Source organism: Triplophysa rosa, linkage group LG20, assembly GCF_024868665.1.
Source record: "Triplophysa rosa linkage group LG20, Trosa_1v2, whole genome shotgun sequence".
NCBI classification, from domain to species: domain Eukaryota; kingdom Metazoa; phylum Chordata; class Actinopteri; order Cypriniformes; family Nemacheilidae; genus Triplophysa; species Triplophysa rosa.
In genome coordinates this window covers 4,509,468-4,534,002 of record NC_079909.1, presented here as the reverse complement: position 1 = coordinate 4,534,002, position 24,535 = coordinate 4,509,468, and the positions used below count along the sequence as shown (strand labels likewise).

The 24,535-nt window shown below is 38.8% G+C and overlaps 3 protein-coding genes across 4 annotated transcripts; 2 read left to right on the top strand and 1 right to left on the bottom strand.

Moving 5' to 3' along the window:
* The first annotated feature begins 1,539 nt into the window (after nucleotides 1-1,539).
* samd13 (sterile alpha motif domain containing 13) lies at nucleotides 1,540-5,653 on the top strand. 2 transcript variants are annotated; one of them, XM_057362541.1, is made up of 5 exons: nucleotides 1,540-1,649; nucleotides 2,653-2,803; nucleotides 2,891-2,930; nucleotides 4,294-4,405; nucleotides 4,835-5,653. In XM_057362541.1, exons 3-5 carry the CDS (start codon nucleotides 2,893-2,895, stop codon nucleotides 4,976-4,978), a joined length of 294 nt encoding a protein of 97 aa, XP_057218524.1. In that variant the 5' UTR covers nucleotides 1,540-1,649; nucleotides 2,653-2,803; nucleotides 2,891-2,892; the 3' UTR covers nucleotides 4,979-5,653. The 2 variants fall into 2 exon arrangements, with proteins under 2 accessions (XP_057218524.1, XP_057218523.1); XM_057362540.1 differs by having other exon boundaries at nucleotides 1,540-1,654.
* Nucleotides 5,654-6,333: 680 nt separating this feature from the next.
* uox (urate oxidase) lies at nucleotides 6,334-10,254 on the bottom strand. The gene is made up of 8 exons (XM_057362539.1): nucleotides 9,737-10,254; nucleotides 9,448-9,660; nucleotides 8,188-8,304; nucleotides 8,027-8,105; nucleotides 7,567-7,750; nucleotides 7,355-7,478; nucleotides 7,178-7,261; nucleotides 6,334-6,584 (listed from the first exon to the last, which is right to left on the bottom strand). Exons 1-8 carry the CDS (start codon nucleotides 9,755-9,757, stop codon nucleotides 6,510-6,512), a joined length of 897 nt encoding a protein of 298 aa, XP_057218522.1. The 5' UTR covers nucleotides 9,758-10,254; the 3' UTR covers nucleotides 6,334-6,509.
* Nucleotides 10,255-15,531: 5,277 nt separating this feature from the next.
* Nucleotides 15,532-24,535, top strand: dnase2b (deoxyribonuclease II beta). The gene is made up of 6 exons (XM_057362538.1): nucleotides 15,532-15,647; nucleotides 15,791-15,959; nucleotides 16,161-16,239; nucleotides 16,437-16,598; nucleotides 16,739-16,936; nucleotides 17,755-24,535. Exons 1-6 carry the CDS (start codon nucleotides 15,532-15,534, stop codon nucleotides 18,087-18,089), a joined length of 1,059 nt encoding a protein of 352 aa, XP_057218521.1. The 3' UTR covers nucleotides 18,090-24,535.

The window sequence follows — 24,535 nt, the reverse complement described above, 5'->3', positions numbered from 1 at the left end:
CAGAGGGTGAGGAGGATGGCGTGGCGTGCCCACAACCCCGATCTGCAGGGAACCACCCTCCAGGGATCGTGACCAGCGGAGATGGGTAATGGATATGTTGAGACCGTGGACTCCGACACTCCACGGCGGACAGCCACACGGCGTAAAGTCCAGCGGCCTCAACGCCCTCATCTCCGCCCTCGAGAGTGGATTCCTGAGACCGGAGTTGAACAAGCACGCAAGCTCCTCCTCCCCAAAGACGCCATTCTCGGCGACGTCCAGGAACCTCTCCACATATTCGTCCACGCTCTCGCTCCCCTGGCGAGTCCCAGAGGAGGCGAGCTAGGTGGGACCGTCCAGAGTTCATGCTGCCTACTGGGTTCTGGTGGCTCGTTATTCTGTCACGGTTTGACAAAGGAGAGAACCCAAGCGCAGGCAACGGCAGTGAAGGGGTTAACAGATATTTTTATTTAAACCAAAACAGAAACAAAACACCCACAATGGGGAAAACGAAACTAAGAACTATAAATAAAACAAGAGACTTCCCACGAGGGGGCAAAATGAAAACAAGACAAATAAACTAAACTCAAAGACACGACCAAACGTCTTAAATCAATACAAGGCACAAAACTCACAAAACTCACAAAACACGAACAGGAACACGGGTAAGCACACGAACAGGCAAGGAACAGGAACACGGGTAAGCACACGAACAGGCAAGGAACAGGAACACGGGTAAGCACACGAACATGCAAGGAACACAATCCAGAACAACGCACATACATAATACAAGAGCACAGGACAAAGAAACAAGAGGGTATATATAGGGAAGACAAACGAGGGATAACGACATGGGGCAGGTGTGGGACATTAAACACTCAGGGAAAGACAACGAGGAAACGAGAGGAATGGGGCCAATGACAAGACACTGGAGAGAACGTATATTATTGTCAAACGGACAATAATATGTTTCTCTCCACACATAACCAAAGACTTTGTCATGGCTCTGCTACAGGACCAAGAAAAACATGACTAAGGAAGCAGAGCCATGACACAATGAACTGATCTTAAAACAAGCCTATATTTTTATCAGTTTAAAATCATATTTATAAGAATGAAAGTACAATATCAGCATCACATGACTGGGGTTACAGACAATTTTATTCTGTATAAGGTACAAATGTCTTAACTGTACTTACAGTATGTAATAAAATGGTTCATTTGATTCTATTTATTTTCTTTGCCTAGCAGAAATAATGTTCTTACTTCCCACTATGCACTTTCATAGAAGTGCATGTTTCATCTGTTGTGAAACGATGTGTTTCTGCATGTAGGCTACTGGTTTTAAGTAGGTCAGAGGGAAAGACGTTTCAAACGGAAACGGAATGTTTATTTTACTTTACAGCACACGTGTCTTTGTGACCCCAAAGTGTGTCAAAATCAAAACAAAACAAAATTATTAAAAGGTTCAGCAGACTGGCCAAAACATCTCTATATAAACTACATCGCGCATGATTGTTTACTACATTTCCCGTCGTTCTGAACTACATTACCCATGATGCGCCGCGCCTGCATTTGTCGGATTGTGCTGGAAATAAAGCGTAATATTGTTCCAGTGTTCAGAAATCAATTACATTTAAAGCATCCGGAAAAAAACATCCGTGTCATTGGTAAGGTAAGAGCTACGGCTATTTTTTAATTTTGTGAACTCTCTATTTGTTTTCTTTGAAAGACGACAAATGTCATAGATGTGAAGTTAATGGAAGCTAGCTGGCTAATGAGTTCATGATATGTGTTATATTAATCCTCCGACTGTTTAAATTCACCAGGAAGCTCTTACATGTGTGCTGTGATGGTAAATGCATGTTTTCTCCCACGTTCAGTGATACTGACACACATATTCATTTGTTCATAAATACACCACATACTATATTGTTTAACGAATAAAATCATAGATGCTTTATTTGCAGTAAATTGTCGCGGTCTTTATTTAGAATAAAAATTTAATTATACGTTTTCAAGCGATGCCTGTATTTGTATGGATCGTGTTTCTTTTCGTTTATTACTAAACCAGTCAAACCAGTTGAGGTGCGAAGGGAAACATTGTGTATTCAATTTACTTGTGATCCTGATATTTTAAACAGTGAAACATAATCTGCTATAACAATGTTATCATGTAGATTCAAGTTTGCGCTTTTATAGCAAAATAGTGAGCCGTTTTGCGTAACACACGACGTCGCATTGTCTACAAAATACACAAAATGTTATTTATTTGCAGTTTACCCAGACAAAGTGTCTTTAAAGTATTTTTTGTGGTCCACAACCATTATTTCTTTACTCAGTTTAAAGATAATCGTGATTGGTATAATATAGTTTGACTATAGTCAATTTTTATTATTTATAGTATAAATACTATAAATCGATAAACTGTAGTAGGCTACATACTGCTGTACACTAAGTGCATATATGTAGTGCATACTGCTGTACACTAATATTTACTATATTTAAAATGTGTTCAAAAAAGTTACTGCAGTTTACCATAGTAAATACTGTAGTCTTTTTCTTGTGGGTTGTAAAGTTATTATTGAATAAATGTTTAACTGTCTTCTTTAGATCTAAGAGTATTGACCGCCTGGTTTTGTTTTGTTGTTATTTTGCTGCATTTATTCTCAGAATAAGTGAAGAACTATTCCGAGACTTGAAGGCTTGTGTAAATCTGTAGAACATGTGGCAGGTCGGCACAGCGGGAGAGTAACACAACAAGGGAATGATCAGGTCATGAGGATCTAATGGAATAGAGCTGTCTCGCCTCTCTGACAAGCAGGTAATCAATAGCTCAAGATCTGTCCATATCAAAATCTCACTGTTTTCTTACAGGTAATCCCATGTTTTATTTGTGTCCATTCAACAGTTATGGAAACTAAGGAAAATGGTTCGGTCGACACCAAAAGGTAAATGTATAAAGTGTTGATATCAAAGCAAGCACTTTGATGAACTTGAGTGGCCATGCATACAGTGCATCCTTTCACCAGACACATTTATTTCACTGCGGATGCAACTTAAATAATGAAGAAATCCCTTTACATGTTACATACGAATAGAATAGCTCTGCAATATACATCTGACAAGGCGTAAAAAGTGTACACATACAAATGTATAATACCATGTGAAAAACAATATAATATAGTACAATATACACTATAAAACAATACCAAATAAAGTGTATAATACTTATAAACGTAATAAATATGTTATAATATTATTACAGATCTAATAGCATTTAGGTAAAAGAATATATATATATATATATATATATATATATTAGACCAAAAGTTCTTATATAACCAGCTCACTCACATATTTTTGGCAGCATGGCACCAAGTCAATTCACAGCACTCGGATTAAATAAACCAGTGAATAAAATGAGAGAAGAGTAACAAAGATGCAGAAATGTTTCTAATGGTCTTCTTTATCTAAGAGTGGCCATATAAGATCTTTGTGTGCCTTCTCCGTGGATATGAAACATGAATTTACAGCTTCTCGTTCCTATAATTTTCCATTATTATTTACTGATTTTGGTTTCTTCACGATTTCTTCAGTAATTTCTTCTGCTTTTGTTACGCAATGCTTTTAAAAAATGTACTTTCTCTGCTAAACAAAATGTACATACTAAAAAATGCAAAATCCACTATCTCTCCCATAATATACCCACACAGTAAATGTCATTTGTCTGCCTGCAAAAAAAGGTGTATAAAAGCACTCATGGCACTTAAACTGCATTTATCACATTATTATCATGTTGACAACAATAAACAATAAGGTTGAGATATTTCATTTAAACAGAAAAAGAGCCACAGATACTAGGAGGTTGTTGTGTCCAAATCTGCACGTTTTGGTCTGGTCCACTGGACAAAAGCATTCGTTTCAGAACTCTTATCAGAACCATTTTAAAAAAGTTTGTGTTTTACAAAAGTTCTCAGTTCCCAACTTTCCCAGCGGAGCTTAGTGTAGAAAACCAATTCGAAACATCTTGTGTAATTGACCAGTCTGATGGACTCTCAGTTATTATATAAGAGCAGATCCATGGCAACCGAACTCCAAGCCCACTTCGGTTCAACTGCTGCCATGGAAATATCAGGACGCATATTTCACTGATATCTGTCAGGTTATTGGGTAATTTGATGCACACTATTCTATAAAATTTGCTTCCAGCAGCAAACTAAGTGACGCCTAAAATGTTTTCAGAGTGATTGTTGGGCATATTGGGTTAAATCATACAAATGCATCAATTAAACATGTCTCACTTCCTGACAGTTCTGTGGAGAACGGGCAGCTGTCAGATCCAGCCCACTGGGCCGTAGCAGATGTGGTCAATTATTTTAAAGCGACAGGATTTGAGGAGCAAGCCAACGCTTTCCAAGATCAGGTACGAGTCTCTCCAAATGATTTCAAAAATAACAACACGATTCCATTTTAAATGCAGATGTCTGATGTTCTACAAAATAATTTCAAGCTAAATATGAAGAGTTTGGTTCCAAAATGAGATAACTCCATTTTTTTTTAAATGTCAAAAATCCTGTTTTTTTTTATTGTGCATTCCAATTAATATAAATCAAACTGCAGCTGGTTTGTTTTGATTTAAGCAACAATAACTCAAAAAATACAGCTAACCAACACAATAAAAACATGATAACATAATAAAAAACAGGATTTTAGAATAAAAAAAACCCCAAACTCATCATATACTGTATACTATATCTTTATAATGAATTACATTAGGATTTGAATTCAAATAATTTTACATTTACATTCATGTGTTTTTCTAAATGTACTCAAACACATCTGCCATTCACAGGAAATCGACGGAAAATCTCTCTTACTTATGACTCGCAATGACGTTCTGACCGGACTGTCTATAAAACTGGGTCCTGCACTGAAGATATACGAGTATCACGTGAAGCCTCTCCAAACTCAACACTTAAAAACCAACGTGTCATAGCTGCTGCAACATGCCACGTCGACGCATAGAAGACAATCACAGCAGGAGAACGCAGGGTAACTGCAGGCAGAACCAATACATCTTATGCATCTTAATAAATAAATGATAAAAAAATGAATTAATTCATGGTGAATTGCTTTTAGGGTGTCATTCTGCTGTACATGCACATTTACCATTTGTCTCATCGATGTTTACCCCCTTTAAAAATCTTTTGGTCGTGGTTGTACATAAATCCTTATTGCTTTTAACATAAAATGCTTGCTTTAAAAACAATGATCACCAATTTAAAACGCTTTCCTGAAGATGTTTCTGTGTTAAGCATGAAGTACGTTTGAACAGAACTGAGATGGAAAGAATGTGGTGCTTTTATTGGTTTGTTGTTCATTTTTCCACTATTTTTCCCCAACTTTGTGTAATAAAGTAACAGCACAAATGATGCGATGTCAGAAAGTGATGGCTTGGTGCATGCCAGGTTTGTTTGCAGGGGTCCAGTCACAGCGATTGTGCCCCGTGCTGCTATTAATTCTGTTTATTTATTCAATTCTGTACCTAAAAATGTGACGGACAGGCAGCACAACACTGTAATTCTGTGATGAGTTTGTGAAACAGGGTGCTTTAAAAAGGCTGAAGTGTGTAACACGGACGTGTAGCTTGCAATAAATGGTGCTTTACCGATTGCTGAACATGTCTACTGACTGTCTCATTACTTTATTACAGTTTCACTTTTATGTGCACTGTGTGTGTATGTGATTGTTGAACGACTAAATGATGACTTTTATTCTAGAAATAACCCCCGAGGGATAGATTGCATCTCTCTTTTCAAAACCTTGCCCTAAAATGTAAGTTTTTAAAAAGTTTAAATAAAAATTATGAAATTAAAGGTATGCAATGTAAAACAAATCATTAGGTAAAAGTCATACGTCAATTATTACATTTTTCTTATGCTCATTTTCCCTGTTTATTACACCTTATTACTTATTAATCTTATGCTTGTTCAACTTTGAATTTTCAAACATGGATTTTCCATTTGCACATCTTTAAATGTTTTTTGTTTGTTTTTGATGTATTTGAATGACTATTTGTAGCATTTCATCTTCACGTGAAACATGCCCTGAAGGGTCTTTTTGTGTGGCGTTTGCATGTTCTCTCTGTGTTGCTGTGAGTTTCCTCTGGTTACTCTGGCGCGCGCGTGCGTGTGTGTGTTAGCCCTTATTATCTTTGCTATGATTTTAAATAATATTATTTAGTGTTATTTTAGTTTAGCCACATCACTTCCATATTTCACATATTGACCTGCAGTGCTGTGGTTATCAGCTCTGTTCCTGCTGGTGTCCTTAATCATCAGCAAACACTAAATATCACTATGACAGCTGAGATCAGAATTTCAGTTCTTCTCGTTTTTTATTTATCCAGTACTTTGAATGTATTCAGTGTATTTTCTTTTTTGGCATAGATTATCTAAAAAGTTTATTTCTACTTCAAAATTTCACTGAAGTAAGATCTTTAGTGTTTAAAGGTTTTCGATCTATATTCAGAGTTTGGCTCGTGGCTTTCTGCGCACTGTTCCTGTGATGATTCCTGATGGATTATCAAGAGGAAGATAAACCTGAAACAAATACACAAGAGCAACTTGTAAATGTATATACTCTTAAAAATGTCATCATACAGTATGATTTCTGGATTTGGATATATGAACCATAGTAATGGGATTTAAATACACTAGGAAATAAAAATTGAGACTTAATGTCAGTTAGTTTAACACAGTGCTTATTGTATATCTTTGAAAGACCTGGAATTTTGCACAAGAGTTGAATGGACTACTCATATGATACTTTTCTAGTGAATTTTTTAAGTTCACTACAAAATTTGTTTCATTTTGTTTTGAAGTTTAAAATGTTTAGTACCCATTTAATGAAAGTACAGTATAGGCCTACAATTATTCAAAACTTCTTAAGTATTTCATAGAGGAAAAGACATGCAAGTTTAAAACACGATGGCGTTAATAATAGAATTTTCATTTTGTGTGAACTATCCATTTAAACAAAAAGAAAAAATAGTAGTTTTTTTCCCTAAAAGTTTGGCAATAAAATCACTTTAGATATTTTGAGTGCGGAAACCTTTTTTTGGACTTTGTTCTGTGTCAATACGCGTTTTCAAACAAACAAGCATTTAAACTCCTGATGGATATCTGTCGCTCACCTCATCCCTATTCGAGAGTCCCAATTTTGTCATGTCAATTATGAAATAATGCTGGTTCGGCATTATTATCTCGATTTCTTCCACCTGTAGAACAAGATTCAAATGATTAACAGAAAACAATAACAACACTATAGAAAGTGTTAAAGAAAATCAAACAGAACAACCGATTCAACTCGCCTCTGGTATTCCGTCGAGCACCAGGAGTTGTGTTTCATACAGAGTCTTCTGTACAGATGGAGAGTATTCTCCACGATCATACGGTCCAGCAAACTTCTGAACGATGGTGTCCCTTACAGTTTTCCTACAAGGACATTTTTATCTTAGACCGTCATGTTATGTTCTTGAGTTTAAATAACACACAGTACCAAGAAGTTTTGGGTTTACAGTACCATGCAGCATCAAATGCCACATTGACGGTGTTGTAGCGCCACTTTGCATAAACAGAAGTGCAGAAGAATCGGTCCTTGGCATCTGTGAGAGTGGTAAAGCGGTCTCGCAAGAAACCTTCGAAACCAGACTGAGTGGTCTTCAGTACCTTCATATCTCTCAGACCGCTGTGAACCACTGGAGTCACTGGAAAAATATAATGCACTAATGTATTTATGGTTCGTTCACACGTGTTTCCAAGCAAGGTCCAAAAATGTTTATGTTGAAAGTTTGAAATTGAAATTGAAATTTCCTCAGTTCATCAGAATTGATGTTGACGTTAGTGAAGTGTTGACGTTACAATTGTTGTACTTGCTTCAATAAAATTGGCAAAATCTCTAATGCTGGACTGATGTTTCATTTTTAAGGTTTAAGGCTTTTTTGTTACAGTTCGAAGAATTTGAAACATGTTTTTATACTCACTGTTGAGATGTTGTTCGACCTCACAGAAGTGCAAGGCCTCGGGGCAGTGGATGAAAGCATGTGTGTGCTCGATTCCATTCTGTTACATTCATAATAGTCATATTAATAACAAAAGTTTTAACTGTAGGCTTCTATTATGTTTAAACAGTCGTTTTTGGCACCTTTTCCAGTCTTTTCCAGGGAACTTCATCAATGTTCACCCTCACTCTTGTGACATGCGTGAACGATGTGAGGAAGTGTTCACAGATATCCAGGGCAAAGCCCTCAATGGTCTTAATCTGCAAGAAAACAATCCAAGAATTATTATTCTTATACATAAAAGGTTTATAATAAAAACAAATAGAATAGAATAGATTAGACATTATAGCATTGTCATTACATCATGAATACTGATATAAAGTTTAAAGGGGTGATATGACACGGCTAAAACGAATATTATTGTTTGTTTTAGATGTAATTCAATGTGTAAACACGATTTAAGGTTCAAAAACGCTGTATTTTCCACATAACGTGCATGTTTGTATCTCCTCTTTGCCCCGCCTCTCTGAAACACACAGATTTTTAACAAAGCTCATCGCTCTGAAAAGCGAGGTGTGCTATGATTGGCCAGCTAACCAGTGCGTAGTGATTGGTGGAATACTGCAAGCGTGTGACGGAAATGTAACGCCTCTTACCATATTTGGAACATCAGGTTCCTCTTCAATTGTACTGACAGGTACGCCCACCTTACTTGCGTATACATTAGGGCGGTCTTAGTCAAATCATACCATGAACTGACGTAGATTTGTGGGGGTGTGGTTACACGAGGCGTTTCAGGCAGGTCTGGGTGAGCATTCGCTTTTAGATAGAATGCATCTTTTGTTCCCACACTTTCATTTTTGCAATTTTACGTGTCTAATACATGCATGGGCAACTTATAACACACCAAAGACACAGAAAAACATATTCGCGCCATATGACCCCTTTAACTGTTTAAGATTAGCACACCTGATTCATACTTTTTAAAGTACATATAACTTCATCACACACTTTAGATGGGTCAGTGATAGGAAGACTCATTTAAACTTGAGTTGTTTCAAGGTTTATGAACTCTTATGAACTTTTTTGAAGGCAGAATTTGTTTGGTGCAAAAAGAAAATGTCTTATACTCAAAAATGCATATAAAAACAGTTTGGAAAATTATTTATTTGAAAGTTGTGTACACTCTCATTTAAGAGTCATTAAATCAACATTTCTGTTAGTTTAATTAGTCAATTAGTCAAAAAATATGAAATCTTGTTTCTAAAAGCTTGTTTCTCACATTGGGCATCCTTATTTTTGAGTAAATTACACTCTCTAAAAAGGTGCTACAAACGTTTTTTCTGTGGCATTTTGGAGCACTTTTATTTATAAGTGTGTAAGTAAATAAATGAAATACTTACTCGCTTTAGTTTGGCAAGAGCGTGGACAGTGTTTTTAATGGTGTCGGTGGGGATGATGTCAGAGTTGTCTCCAGTCAGGTAATCTTTGCGGCTCTTCAGTGTTAACTGAACGTCTGCCACCAGCTCAGTGATATGATGGTGAGTCCCTTCACGGCGAATGTGAAAAACTTTCACTGTGTTCTTCCCATAGCCGGTCCTCACAAACTCGACATTCTGCAGAACAAACATCATTAGATGACACTAAACCTGTCCACACATCTACACATGCATGAAAACTAAATGCAGTTACCTGATTTGAGATACTGGCCATGACTGTAACTGAACTCACTGCTGCTCCAGGAGTTTAGATGGTTTTGGCACGAGCAGAGGGTTTTGTTAGCGAGGCTGGGTCGTTTACCTGTTTTGTGTTTTGCAATGAGTCGAAATGGTCATTGGTCTTCATGATAGTATGTGGAGAATCTGATTTGCTAAGGGCCCATCAAAACAAGCCGCCTCTCTCTGATACCTCTGTCCTGCTGGACACAGGTTCACATGCTGACCGCAGTCACGTCCTACTACACCTCATGTATAGGAATGACCCAACATTTCATCTAACCCCGTGTCACCCCTCTTATCTGTTGATGAACTAAAGTTCATCATGTTGAGGAACATGACAGTAGGGACTGAGCAGTTTTTTTTAACTGTACATTTGCACAAGATTTTCAAAACCATTTTTATAGAATTTCTTTGCAGCAAACAGTATATTAATTAAAAATGTAATAAAAAATAAAACAATTTCATTTTTTAAATAACACAAACAATTAAACCAAATAACCAATAAATACTTTTTTGTTTGTTTAAATTAAATTATAATTTATTATTATTATTTAGGAGGATAATTATTATTAAAACATTTTATACATGAAATAACATAAAACTAATAATTTGTTATATATATTTTGTAAATATATAAATAATTTGTTTTATTCTAAATTTTCGTTTTAGGTTTATTCTATAAAAATACTCACAATATGCCAATCAAAGATTGGGACACACTGGATCCTTTCAATCAAAAGTTTGGTGCTAAAATGCCTACATTTTAGTTTTGTAGACAATATAATCGTTCAAACATATAAGTTGCATATAATTTAAAATTAATTTAATTAAACATAACTATAATAAATATTTAAAGCTCTAGAGTGGGATTTATAGCGGCCACTAGCGGTGAGTTTGAGAATTGCAACCAATCTCTCAGTCCTCCGCTCACCCCTCCCTTTCGAAACACAACGGTGGCCACCACAGACAGTACAAAAAGATGTCGTCAGCTGAGATGGCACGTTTTCTCATGTTGACGCAGGGAAGAGATCGTGTTGGCATTAGAAATACTGTAGAAAGAGCGATGTCTTATGTATTACATAAAATAAAGGGTCTGTAGATTTTAGGTATAAAAAGAAGGATAAAAGTCAGGCAGGAGCTAGGACCTGCGTTAATATGATAAAGACTTCCCAGCATGAGATGCGTTAGGACCCGTGGTAATCTTACTAAAAGGCTTTTAGCAGAGATACTCATAGATATCTATGGAGACACTTTCGAGTTGGAGAGAAATATCGTCTAAAAATCACCCCCGATGAGGTTGCTTTGATTCGGATCAGTATGTGAGTAACATTCACGGGCGTCGCTACACCCCTTTTACTGGGGCACGTGCCCCAGTATAAACCTGCTGTGCCCCAGTATAAATTTCAAGTTTCAGTTTTAACAATTTTGTTTATTTGTCAGTGTAATCATTTACATTGATAATTGTGGCAAAAACGGATCTATATGCAAGTAGTAATTCACGATTGTAAAAGCAGTCAAGCATTTTAACTGGTCCGAAAACACAAACTCTTGCCGTACTTTCGCGCAGAAATCCATGTCCCTGCACGTCTGTGTGTTTCCTTGCAACAGCTGCAGCAGGCTATGAAATCATGACGAAACTAAAGTAAGTTTCTAAATAATCTCCATCATTTTATATTGACTCGATCATTAATAGCCCCTGTAGATGGACATCAGAATTTGTTTGTGCAAAGCAGGGAAATGGAAGAAGAAAGGAGAGATGATGAGTTGGAGTGAGGTAAGACTTGATAAACAAACTACTACATCCCCAGCCAGTCAGGTCTCAGACATTAGAGGAAAATATCTCAGGAAAACCTTTGTCAAGTCTGTAAAATTGCATGGTTGCTTAGAAAAACATTTGTGTTCTGTATTTTCAGAAATGAAATTAATTTTTAATTTACTAGCTCTAGTTTATTTAGGACATTACTTAAAAAGTTGGCAGTACCTATGGCTGAGATAACTATGTGCTATTATAGGTAGTACAGTTTAATGCAGTACAGTTGGTACAAAAATGAACCAGCTTTGTTTGGACTTGGCTGTTAAACCAGAAAATATTTTTTTTTTTTTTTAGATCAAATATGTTCTTTATATTAGTTGAAAAACCCACGGGGTTTTCCCCCTTTGAGCTTCTCTTTGGATGCCAGCCCTGAGGGGTTTTGGACGTCCTGAGAGAGACTTGGGAGGATGGACCCTCCAGCAGTAAAAACGAAATTCAACATGTCCTGGACCTGAGAACAAAACTCCATACACTGGGGCGGCTATCTATGGAGAATTTGTTACAGGCCCAGGATAAACAGAGCCGGCTGTATAACAGGGGAACCAACCTCCAGAAATTTTCACCGGGAGAAAAAGTGCTTGTATTACTCCCCACCTCGATTTTCAAATTACTGGCTAAGTTGCAAGGGCCGTTTAATGTCACACGGCAATTGGGAGATCTTGATTATGAAGTAGTACGGTCAGATAGGAGCGGGGCACGTCAAATTTACCACCTCAATCTCCTTAAAAAATGGCAGGAGGTGGAACCAGTGATGCTGGCGACGGTAATTAGTGGAGAGGATGATCTGGGACCAGAAGCGAATATAAAACCAACATCACTCGCTCTGGCTCCGGGAGGAGATCATCTCTCACCCTCCCAGCTCACGGACATAGCCAGGTTGCACGCGGAATTCGCAGACGTGTTCTCGCCCCTACCTGGACGCACGAAACTCATTCAGCACCATATCGTTTACCTGAGCACAAGAAAAATGTGGTTCAGACAGAATTAGCGGCAATGCTTGAGATGGGGTTAATAGAAGAATCCAACAGTGACTGGGCGAGCCCGATAGTTTTGGTTCCCAAGACGGACGGCTCGGTCAGGTTCTGTGTGGATTATCGCAAAGTGAACGCGGTATCGAAGTTCGATGCCTATCCAATGCCACGGGTCGACGAATTACTGGACCGGCTAGGCACGGCTCGTTTTTATTCGACATTGGACTTAACGAAAGGGTATTGGCAGATCCCCCTATCGCCATTATCTAAGGAAAAAACAGCCTTCACCACGCCGTTCGGATTACACCAATTCGTGACACTTCCGTTCGGCTTGTTCGGAGCGCCGGCCACCTTTCAGCGCCTCATGGACCGTATCCTCCGACCCCATACGGCATATGCCGCTGCCTATCTAGATGATATCATCATTTATAGCAACGACTGGCAGCGGCATATCCAACACTTGAGGGCGGTCCTGGGAGCGATGAGGGCGGCCGGTCTCACGGCCAACCCGAAGAAGTGCGCGGTTGGGCGGGTGGAGGTTAGGTATCTGGGCTTCCAATGGGGACACGGACAAGTGCGGCCCCAAATTAATAAGACCGCAGCCGTTGCGACCTGCCCGAGTCCCAAGACCAAAAAGGAGGTAAGACAGTTCCTGGGGCTGGCGGGATAACGTTTTGTGCCCAACTATTCGGACCTCACCAGCCCGCTGACTGATCTTACTAAAAAGGAGGCACCAGATCCGGTCCAATGGATGGAGCAGTGCCAGCAGGCGTTTTCCCAGGTGAAGGCTGCCCTGTGTGGCGGGCCGCTCTTACACTCTCCTGACTTTTCTCTCCCTTTCTTGTTGCAGACTGATGCGTCGGACAGGGGGCTGGGTGCCGTCCTGGCACAGGAGGTGGGGGGTGAGGAACGGCCGGTGCTGTACATTAGCCGCAAACTCTCAAAGAGAGAGACTAAGTACAGCACCATCGAAAAAGAATGTTTGGCCATCAGATGGGCCGTTCTCACCCTTAGATACTACCTCCTGGGCCAGGAATTCACCCTCTGTTCGGACCACGCTCCCCTGCAGTGGCTCCACCGCATGAAAGATACCAACGCCAGGATCACCCGTTGGTATCTGGCGCTACAGCCTTTTAAGTTCCAGGTGGTCCACAGGCCGGGTGCCCAAATGGTTGTAGCCGACTTGCTCTCCAGGAATGGGGGGGCTGCATGCCGGACGGCTCCCCGGCCTGAGGCGGGCGGTGGGGGTATGTGGCGAGGGGGGCATGGTTTAGCGAGGTCTGCGGCAGGAGAGAGAGCCGGGAGACGAGCGGTAAGTGAGTGGAGTAAATGCAAACAACCAACACCTGTGTCTCATTCCAGTAAGGGCGCGGGGAGACAATATATAAAGACCCAGGAGACGCTCAACGGAGAGAGAGAGAAGGACTGCACACGGGCTGCCACGGTCACAGAACCTCGCAGGAAAGAATGAAGGACTTTGCTGGATTATTATCGTCTCAAGCCAGGCTGAAGGAAAAGCTGTGGATTCATGTGTTGTATGAATGGACTTTTTGTTTTCTCGTGTGGCAAAGCAATAAAAGCTCGTGTCAGTCCCACCAACCTCGTCCTCTTCCTTCCTTAATATAGCGAACCCGCTACAGTGCTTTAACCATCTTCTGAGTTAAGGGTATGAATATTTATGCAATGTACTTATTTTAGTTTTAATAAATTTGCAAAGCTGTCACAAATCTGTTTTTTGTTTTGTCATTATTGTGCATGGAGTGTAGATTACTGTAAAAAAATAATTTAAAGTAGTTTAAGGTAAGGCAGCAGCATAACAAAAAGTGAATAAAATGAAGGGGGATGAATACTTTTTCAAGGCACTTAAATATTTTTAAATGAATAAATGTTTACCTTCCCCAGTATTGTTGCACTGTAGGAATAGTGGTTTAAGCAAGGGAAGTTTCTATAGTGCATTGACTCGCATGTGGTAGAAAAAGTAATGGGAGCCTGTGCCCCAGTAGAGCTTTAGGTCTAGCAACGCCCCTGGTAACATTGCTTTTTCTGTTTGTTAGAACCAAGATATGTTGTTGTTGTAATATTATTAGCATCATTGTTTATCTGGGACCAGTGTGCTGCTTGTATACAGTATGCTTGTGTCGTCTTCGCTTATTGTGTTCATTTGTATTATTATTTTCATGGTCTAGCTATGATAAAGCTAAGCATTTCATGCTTGCATTGCACAGCACTTTTGAGGGCAGAGCTAGCTAACAGTAAATAGCAATGCTGTTAAAGGGGTTTGATCTGACAGTAAGATAGCAGTTAGGAGTAATTTAGTAGACGTTTTTCTCCCTCTTTGTAAAGTCAGGGTCAACCGGACTACGCAGAGGGAGAGGAAACTTGCTTTGTAGAGCTGTTTGTCCTTTTAGGGCTACCGTACAAAACATGACAGCGCAACATGGCGAATTCAATGCATGTAGGCCCGCTCTGTATGTAGATATAAACAGCTTATTATAAGGTATTACAAACATAACGGATCATTACGTAAGGTCTTTATACACCTCTGAAGAAATAGTTTTGTATATTATATTGCACTTCTGTCAATAGATCCTCCTAGAAAATCCCACATTGCTCCTTTAATGCCAGCATACTTTATTATGTTTATGAAGCATTTTAAGATGCATCTTATGGAGATGTCTTTGAGTATGCAGAGATGTAATCTAGACAACAAAGGTAAATAAAAAATGAGGCCACAAAAATCCTAAAAGATAAAAACGATCAGTTTGATTAGTTCAATGTTTTTATTTTGCTTGCTTTGGTCGTAACATATCTGCAGCTCTGTGTTAAAGATGTAAAGCAGGTTTGGATCACAGCTGTCATGATGTCTGTCATGTCATGAGACTCACTTCCTCTTTCTCACATTAGAGAAGCTGCTGCGAGACATGTTACGGTTTCACACTTCAGCTTATCGGCGTTTTCTGTTTGTATCCGAACATTGTTTTGTAGATGCAGACTAAAATGTTCTTCTTCTTCAAGCTCTCCGTGTGTGTCTTGTCATTCATGATTTGTTTCTCAGAGGCAGTTATTTCGTGTTTGAATGAGGATGGCCGGCCTGTGGACTGGTAGGTTATAATCTTTGCTTTAGCCTTCACGACAACATACTTGACAATTGTTCAGCTGCACGCTCTATACACGGCAACGTTACACATAAAAGCCATCCAATATGTTACCATGTTGTAACTGTCTAATTGAATTCTTTTAAAAGGTTTATTATTTACAAACTTCCCATTTACAAGATGGAGGTTGAGGGAAGTGGGCTGGAGTACATGTATCTGGATTCAACAGTCACAAACTGGCAGATGAGTAAACACACAATAAACAGCAGTCGAGGAGCGTTGGGCAGAACATTGACACAGCTCTACTATAAATATAAAGTAAGAAACCCTTTAAATGGTCCTCGGCTGTTTCAACATTGCTCTTTGTTATTCCAATAAGTATTTGCAGTTTTACACATGAAATAAATAAGTTTAAGTTGGTTTTCACATATGGATACACTGTACTACTCGATAGAACTATAATAGATATAGTACAGTATAGTCATTGTACAGTAACTGTAATGACAAATCACTTTCCAGTCCAACAGTTCAGTGTATATGATTTACAACGACGCTCCACCAGAACTGAAGTACCTGAGCCATTATGGACATACAAAAGGTGCATTTATGTGACAAAGTAATTGCATTTACACAATACAAAAAAAACTGTAATGTGGTCAGACCTTAAAAGTAAGAAAAAACTTCCCCGTCTGTCTAATGATGGATGCACTCCTGAAACTTAAACAAGGTTTTCTGTAAGATTAAACAGTTCTTTTTTTAAGATTTCTGATGTATGTATTGTGTATGTGGTCGCAGGAGTGATTTTGTTCGATCAGTCTCGAGGATTCTGGCTCACACACAGCGTTCCTCATTTCCCTCCATTTCCAGAGAGAGGTTACGGTTATCCATCCTCAGGAAAATACTACGGCCAGACTCTGAACTGTATTACATACAACTACACACAGTTCCCTTTGATATGTAAGCACATACAATTCTCATTTTATAAGATCAATGTAATGTTTTTATTTAGGCCTACTAAAAGGCATCTAGAAACAAATGTTGCATTAATATAATAACATGTTTTAAAAATGACCATGTTCCTGTTTTTTTTTTTACAGCACAGCAGTTAGCGTTTATTTATCCACACGTGTATAACTGCTCCATCCCTCTGGCGTTTCGCCCACATATCGCAGTCATGGCACAAATCTGCGATGCAAAGACACCGTTCATAAAAACCCCAAAGAATTCAGAGAAGCTGGTCTCTGTACGAGGACAAACTTTTTTCAGTTTTGCTAAATCACCCTACTATGTGGACGGTGAGAACTTTTCCATTTAAGCTTCTGTATATACTGTAGGTATACAATCATTTGTTTTTATTACATTATGCTAAAGTACAACACAGTGCTTGGGCAACTATTTGCATTGATTATATAAGTTCAACACGTCATGTTTTCTTCCACGCATAGATTAGGTCATATGTAACGTAAACTGTCCTTACAGCACATGATGGAATGTTTGATAGTATATCACCTGAGTATATGTTGTAGCCTATATCAATGTATTACTACCCATTATTCAGAACATGCTAAATAAATGTGAATAATATTTATTTATTAAGAACAACAGTTGACATGTACAGTATATAACTATTCAAAATAAACATATTTTATTTCTTTAACTAAACTGTAATAAAATCCCATAAAAACGCCAAAGAAAAGTAAAATAATATTTTTTGGATAAAGTAAAATTACGTTTTTCATTTAAATTGTAAATTTGCAGTCTATTTCTGTAATTTTACATTTTTTAACATTTCAAAAATACATGAAAATTATGATTATTAAATGAAGCTGTGTAAGAAGAATGTTGGTAAACAACAGTGACCCCGATTGACTTCCATTGTATGAACACAAAACCACTAAGACATTTCTCAAAATATAGAGTCATATGCAGGTTCCGAATGACATGTGAGTGATTACATTTTGTTTTAATTTTTGGGTGAACTGTCCCTCTAATCTTCGAAACACCAACTAGAACATCACATTTTGGCTGAATTGTTTTTGTTTTCTGAGAAGGCATGAAAGTGATCCGTATCTCAATAAAAAATTGCTACTACAAGATTGAATGTTTCCTACAGACATCTACACAGCTTGGGTGGCCCAGACATTAGGGACAGATCTGCTGGTGGAATCATGGATGCACCAAGGACATCAGCTTCCCTCCAACTGCTCTCTTCCACACCATGTGATGAACATTATAAGAGTTTGTCTGCCAGGATCTCAGATGTTCAGCTCCTATGAGGATCACTCTAAGTGGTGTGTATCTTATGCTTTCAAAGACCAGTGGACGTGTCTGGGGGACTTGAATAGAGACATCGGTCAGACTGGCCGAGGAGGTGGGCTGATATGTTCTAAAAACCCAATTATTTATAAAGCCTTCCGTCAGGCAATGGCTGGTTATAAACACTGCTGAGACGTTTTCATCAGACTGAACCAGCTCAGGACCTCTGCATGCATGTAGTACATCAGAGAACTTTTACCTCTAATCCTGATGTACTTTTGAAAGATGTGAGAGAATATATTCAATGAGTCATTCCTAATTCAGTAACATTTATAAACCATTTTTGTTTGATAAATATTTAATTTTAGCCAGTTTTGTTGCAACTTGTTACTGTTACTTTACTCATGTGAAGTGTTGTGTTAAAAGTAGAGTTTCAAAGTCCAGAATACTTTGACCGCGTATGCTCTGACATTGATTTTGAATGAAACGCTTCATACATAATAAAATGCTGATAAAATGAGCCAGATGTGATAAATTTATGCTTTTAAAAAAGTAAGTTCTAGTCCTTGATTTGATTGGTCAATAGCTGTTCTATATTCATGATAAAGCACAGCTACGACCGCTTCACTCAATGATTCTGTGCATGTGCAGTGCCCGTAGCAACCACTCTTAGCAACATGCTGGCATTTTTGAGTGATGGACCGGGCCTTGTCTGCGGTGGTATATCATCAACAGCCTAGAGATGCAGGGTTAGCATCAGCCCCTCCTTGTCAAATTTCCCTGAGCCAGGACCTTCTCAGTCAGGGGCTGGGCATGATCCAGCACCCCAGGCTGGTCCTGTGGAATGGGACCAGTGGTGAAATCTCTGGATATCCCGAGCGGAGCAAAATTTAATTTGTCCATTCTCATTTGTCTTTTCTAAACAAGATCAGAGGCGATTGGGTTCCAGGAACAAAGCGATGTTTTTATCCACATAACATCTTGTTTCCTCTATCAGGGAATGGAGGATATAAGCAAAATTGAGACGGTTTTGTAAGTTTTCCTGCTCACAAAAAAATGAAGGGTCTGTAATTTTTATTGTAGGTTTATTTGAACTGATTGAGACAGAATATCAACCAAAAAATCGCGGCGAAAAATCATATAAAGGTTATAAATTGATTGGCATTTCAGTAAGTGAAATAAGTATTTGATCCCAGAACAAAACATAACTTTGTACTTGGTAGAGAAACAATTGTTGAAACACCATTGTTGGCAAGCACAGAGACGTTTCTTATAGTTGGTCACCAGGGGCCTGTTCCATAGAACAAGATTACAAAATAAGCCAGGCTTATTTTGGTAAATCAGACTTATTGTCAGTCGATTCGGTTTCATAAAGCAAACTTAAAATAGTTTGAACTCATTTACTATGGCAACTTATGCTGGGAAATTAGCCTGATCCGGGGCAGGCTAACTGTCAGGCTAAGCCTTAGTTGTTGCTTAACTAGAGGTCAATGTAATGTGATGATATTACCACTGATTCTCTGTCATGATGCAATATTACATCACTTTAATGAACATTATAAATAAAAATGTAAAGAAATCAATTAAATAAATTATAGAACACAATAATGAATTAATATATTGTCTGTTGTCATACATCTGTGTTAGATTATATCGATTTGATATACTGTAAATGTTTAATAATGTCAATAAAGTTTGAATATAAACATTGCCCAATAAGTTGATAATAGCTATAACAAATTCAAACAATTATATTGGCCAAAAAGATGTAAATCCAAACAATTTATAGTGACCTACAGTTTCAAAAAATGGCAAGGTAAAATGGGATGCCTTGTGTGTGTTGTATATTGTCTGCCTGATGAGAGAGAGGCTGCCAATGATGGTTGTAGAGAAAGACTGATGGGGCAATAAGATGATTTTTGATGACAATTAAACAGACAGAGTTATCATTTTTTGTAGCCTTGAATTTTTTACTTTTCCTTCAGTTTAATAAAATAATTTTACTGTAGGCTATAGCTTCTTGCTGCAGAGAAAGCATACTATTAAATAGTGTTGAAACAAAAGGTCCTGTCTCACTGTCTTATGGCAGTTTTTCTTGCATCTTTTCCAGTTGTTTTTTCAGATTTAACTTTCATCTTTATTAACTTTCCAGCTATATTCCTTTTTGTTTGGAGGTAGAGCTTGTACACAGTCTTTATCTTCTTTGCATTATTTTGTAGGAACAGAAAAATAATTTGATGGGGTACCTTTTGGCATTTTGTTGTAATGACTAAATATTCCTTTGGTCACATGTGGTCCCAGTCTACAGTGTCCTGCAGACAATCTGCAAAATACACAATGTGAGCCCCTCAACACACAAGTGGGCCTTCAAATCTAATGTGCAAACAGTGATTTCTGTACCTAGACTAACCTGTGAACATACAAACACATTATTCTGAATTGTAGATGGTTGTCTGAAATCAAGATTTAAACTCTGTTAATCACTGCTTTAAACTCTTTAAGACATTTACACAGCACTGAATTGTAATACATTTTATACAAAAAAAGTAATGTAGGTTTAACATTTTTGTACAATATATAGTATTATTTAATTTATTTGTATAGGCTATATGAATATATTTGAACACTTTATACTTACTGCATGCATTGAGTCATTTAGGAATTTCTTGCCAATCTTTCCCTCTGGTTTCGTTATTTGCAGCGGTAGTACCCAGTTTCGTACCTTTGAGGTTTAAATTCTTCACACGTTTTGCAGAAGGTGGCGGTAATGCAACAATACGCTGGATGTTAACCGCCGTTAAACACATAAGAAGAAGAAGAGCACCAATCACCACTCTCTTTTCCTTAGCGGATCGATTTGATCAAAGCTTGACTTGTAGGGCTGCTGAAATTAGCGTGCACACGCAATTATCTGAACTAGGTGAACCTGACTCAAATTAGTCAGATCACATGATCTTCAACTTCACTTTATGGAACCGAATTAAGCGTGACTGATGAGTTCGGTTCATTCAAGTCAGGTGTTGGCTTTAATCGCAGCTTTTCTTAGCGGCCTTTTATGGAACAGGCCCTAGGTCTGCACACATGTCAGACTCAGGACACATTTGTGACCCTAGACAACAAAACCAATCTTAAGGGCCAATTTTTTTAATTGACAATATTTGGCCAAGATACAACTATTTAAAACTCTGAAATCTGAGAGTGTAAAAAAATAAAAACATTGAGACAATTGCCTTTAAAGACGCACTGAATCGCCTTGGAATGCGCAGCATTATTTGATGTGTTGACGTAATATCAACTGAAATATGCAGAGAACGTGAGACATATCGAGTGGCTACTCCCCCTTTTCAAATAACCAATGGCATTTTGTTTACAGCACAGTCAGCCTCAGCTTGGCAAGCTGCATTTAACAGCGACAGTGGTATAAGTCTATTGAAAAGAATAGGCAGATCAGTAATACCAGTGATGTGTCATTTGAAGCTTGTTATTTACATTGGTGAGTGACACTGGCGTTTGACTTCTCCTTTACTCATCAAGGCTTTGATGTCTGATCTCTTCCATAGAGCCTTAACATTCAACATACTGTATATAGACTTTAAACGGGTCAGATACGCTTTGATTTCTCAGCAAATTTGTGTGTATGATCTGCGCATATGATCAGCTCTGTGCTATCGTGAACCGCTCGCGTGACACTAACGCAAAATTGATACTTTAATGTTAGTGTTTACACTGTCTGGATCATCCCCTATCTCCCATCTAGTGCATAATGCATCAATCAACACGGACATAATAAATGTGCGAACAAGTGGCTGATATGAGGCGCCGCTTCAGCATCTCTGCTATTAAAGGGGGCGAGACTCTTCGGATTCTAAAGCGGATTTGATCGGACAAGAACTCTGACGAGAGGCTGAAGTGTTGCGTGATGTCATGGAATTTCTAGATTTGTTTAAGCGCACGTGCCAGACTGTCAGTTTTGAATGGTTATATTTCCTAAAGGCGAATTTTGTCAGTGCTTAATAGCATATCAGCTTATTGACATCCTTAAGGCTCACTCATTTTTAATAAAAGGAAAAATCGTTCATTTTGGTTTCACTGGGGCTTAAAAGTTGTTAAACAGAGGCGCTGTAGCAGGGTGCTGCTAAGATGAAACAGGTTTGTTTGAACGCTCTCTTTTGGCCAACTGCACACCATCACACGACTCCAACTTCTTCATCAAGTTTGTGGACGACACGACTGTGGTGGGTCTCATTAGCAACAGAGATGAGACAAACTACAGGAGCGAGGTGAGCCACCTGGCCGGGTGGTGCAGTGACAACAATCTCTCTCTCAATGTGGAGAAGACAAAGGAGATTGTTGTTGACTTCAGGAGAGTACACACTCAGCATGCTCCTCTGACTGCCAATGGTGTGACTGTGGAGAGAGTGAGCAGCACCAAGTTCCTGGGGGTGCACATCACTTAGGATCTCTCCTGGACTAACAACACCGCAGCACTGGCCAAGAAAGCACAGCAGCATCTCTACCATCATGTGCACCTTCTACAGAGGCACCATCGAGATCATTCTGACTAGCTGCATTACTGTGTGGTATGGCGCCTGCAACGCATTCTACCGCAATACCCTCCAACTCATAGTGAGAGCAGCTGAGAAGATCATTGGTGTCTCTCTCCCTCTCCCTCCAGGACATTTATGGAATTCGTCTCACCCGCAAAGCCCTCTGCATTGCAGATGATCCCATCCACCTGACACATAGCTTCTTCAGGTTGCTGCCATCAGGGAGGAGGCCAGGACCAGCAGACTAAAAGAGAGCTTCATCCACCAGGCAGTCAGGAAGCTAAACTCCCTCCCTCCCGACCCTGCCCCCATTCCCCTCTCTCGCCCCATGCACCACTGAACTCTGACCTCATCCGCTGTCATGTTGAAGGCCCATCCACGACCCGTCTTCAGTGATCTAGTTAAGGGGAGGAGGTTCTCGTCCAAGATTTTACGGTACATGGAACCATCCGTCAGCCCATCATGTGGTGAAGTCATCCTGTACCCGTAGCGGTGAAAAGGCCCCAAAGCATAATGTTTCCAACAATGTGCATGACTACAGAGTCTGAATCATTTTAATGTTCATTGTCAAACTTCAGAAGAGCCAGACAGGCTTTCTTGAGCAGGAGGACCTTGTTGGTGTTTCAGGATTTTAATCTATTGTGGCATAGCGTGTTACCAATGACTTTGCTTGGTAACTGTGGTCCCAACTGCCTTGAAATCATTAACAAGCTTCATCTGTGTAGTTCTGGCCTGATCTTTAACCTGTCTCAAGATCATCTTCACCCCATTGGGGAAATCTTGCAGGGAGCTCCAGACAAAGGGCAATTGATGGTCATTTTATATTTCTTCCATTTACAAATAATCGCACCAACTGTTGTCTCCATCTCACCAAGCTTCTGTCTGTAGCCCATTCCAGGTTTGTGCAGGTCTACAAACTTGTCCCTGATAATCTTCGACAGCTGTTTGGTCTTGACCATGGTGGTGGGGAGGTTGACATGGAAGATACAGATTCTGTTGGCAGGAATCTTTAATATGTACATGGAATACTTTCTGTTACAAGGACTCCCACAAGCAAACAAAACTTAAGGTCCAAGTTCTTACAGCTTGCTACAAGGTCCCCGGATGAACCAACGGAAAGAGACGTGCAACTGGGTGACAGGATAACAAGGTGTTTATTTACAAGGTGGAAACCAAAAATTGGAGAAATGATCCTCAGGAAAAGCAGAATATTCATTCAAGTCCATGGTTTCAAAAATATAACAAAAATAGTCCATATCGGTAAGAATGTCCCATCAAAAATTCATCCAGTTCACAAACGTTCGGCTACACCATAATTGGTCCAAACTGGTAAATTCATAATCAGGTTATTTCACTCACTCAACGAGCTCTTACTACCAACCCTCCTTTGTCCTACTGAAGGCAGTCTTAAATAACTCAAGCCCTTATGGGGGTCATACCAACCCAGGAAACAAAAAGGGGTTTTAAACAATCTTAACAAACCATATAAATGTATTATACCGGCACCAATAAACAAATACATTTCCACATTGCAAATGCAAAGAAATAAAACACTATTAATACAATTACTTCAAACAAATAAACATTTACCATTTTACAAACAAATATTCAGACCACTGATTTCCCCCATTCAATTAAACAGTTGGGCTGCCCTTCTAGCAGGCGGGAAAAAGACAGATAAAATGGCAACTTATACACATGTTTGGCTTTGACTGTATCACATGGAAAAATGACCCAAGACGTAAGTACCACTGTTTAGATATGAATATGAAATGTAACCTGAATAAATATTAATCCAAACTTGTGTCTGTTGTTTCTCTTATACTATGCCATTTCAAGTTTTTCAAACCCAAATGTTCCAAAATAATAGTCTCTAGTCACAGGTTCTTTGTGACATTTTCTTACAGGACTAATCTGTGGTCCATATAGGCACATAACCAATCTGTGGAGCCAGAATTCTTGCTGGTTGGTAGGGGATCAAATACTTATTTCACTGACTGAAATGCAAATCAATGTATAACCTTTATATACATTTTTGGTTGATATTCTGTCTCTATCAGTTAAAATAAACCTAGCATAAAAATTATAGAC

What these genes read in the sequence shown, in the direction of transcription:
- uox (XM_057362539.1), bottom strand. Translation starts at nt 9,757, where the DNA reads ATGGCCAGTATCTCAAATCAG. An exon ending in TGGCCAGTATCTCAAATCAG is followed by an intron (nt 9,661 to 9,736) that starts GTAACTGCATTT and finishes TTTGTTCTGCAG; the next exon opens with AATGTCGAGTTTGTGAGGAC. An exon ending in CTCTTGCCAAACTAAAGCGA is followed by an intron (nt 8,305 to 9,447) that starts GTAAGTATTTCA and finishes GTTTTCTTGCAG; the next exon opens with ATTAAGACCATTGAGGGCTT.
- samd13 (XM_057362541.1), top strand. Translation starts at nt 2,893, where the DNA reads ATGGAAACTAAGGAAAATGGTTCGGTCGACACCAAAAG. An exon ending in GGTTCGGTCGACACCAAAAG is followed by an intron (nt 2,931 to 4,293) that starts GTAAATGTATAA and finishes ACTTCCTGACAG; the next exon opens with TTCTGTGGAGAACGGGCAGC. An exon ending in CCAACGCTTTCCAAGATCAG is followed by an intron (nt 4,406 to 4,834) that starts GTACGAGTCTCT and finishes TGCCATTCACAG; the next exon opens with GAAATCGACGGAAAATCTCT.
- dnase2b (XM_057362538.1), top strand. Translation starts at nt 15,532, where the DNA reads ATGCAGACTAAAATGTTCTTCTTCTTCAAGCTCTCCGTGTGTGTCTTG. An exon ending in GATGGCCGGCCTGTGGACTG is followed by an intron (nt 15,648 to 15,790) that starts GTAGGTTATAAT and finishes TTCTTTTAAAAG; the next exon opens with GTTTATTATTTACAAACTTC. An exon ending in AGCTCTACTATAAATATAAA is followed by an intron (nt 15,960 to 16,160) that starts GTAAGAAACCCT and finishes ATCACTTTCCAG; the next exon opens with TCCAACAGTTCAGTGTATAT.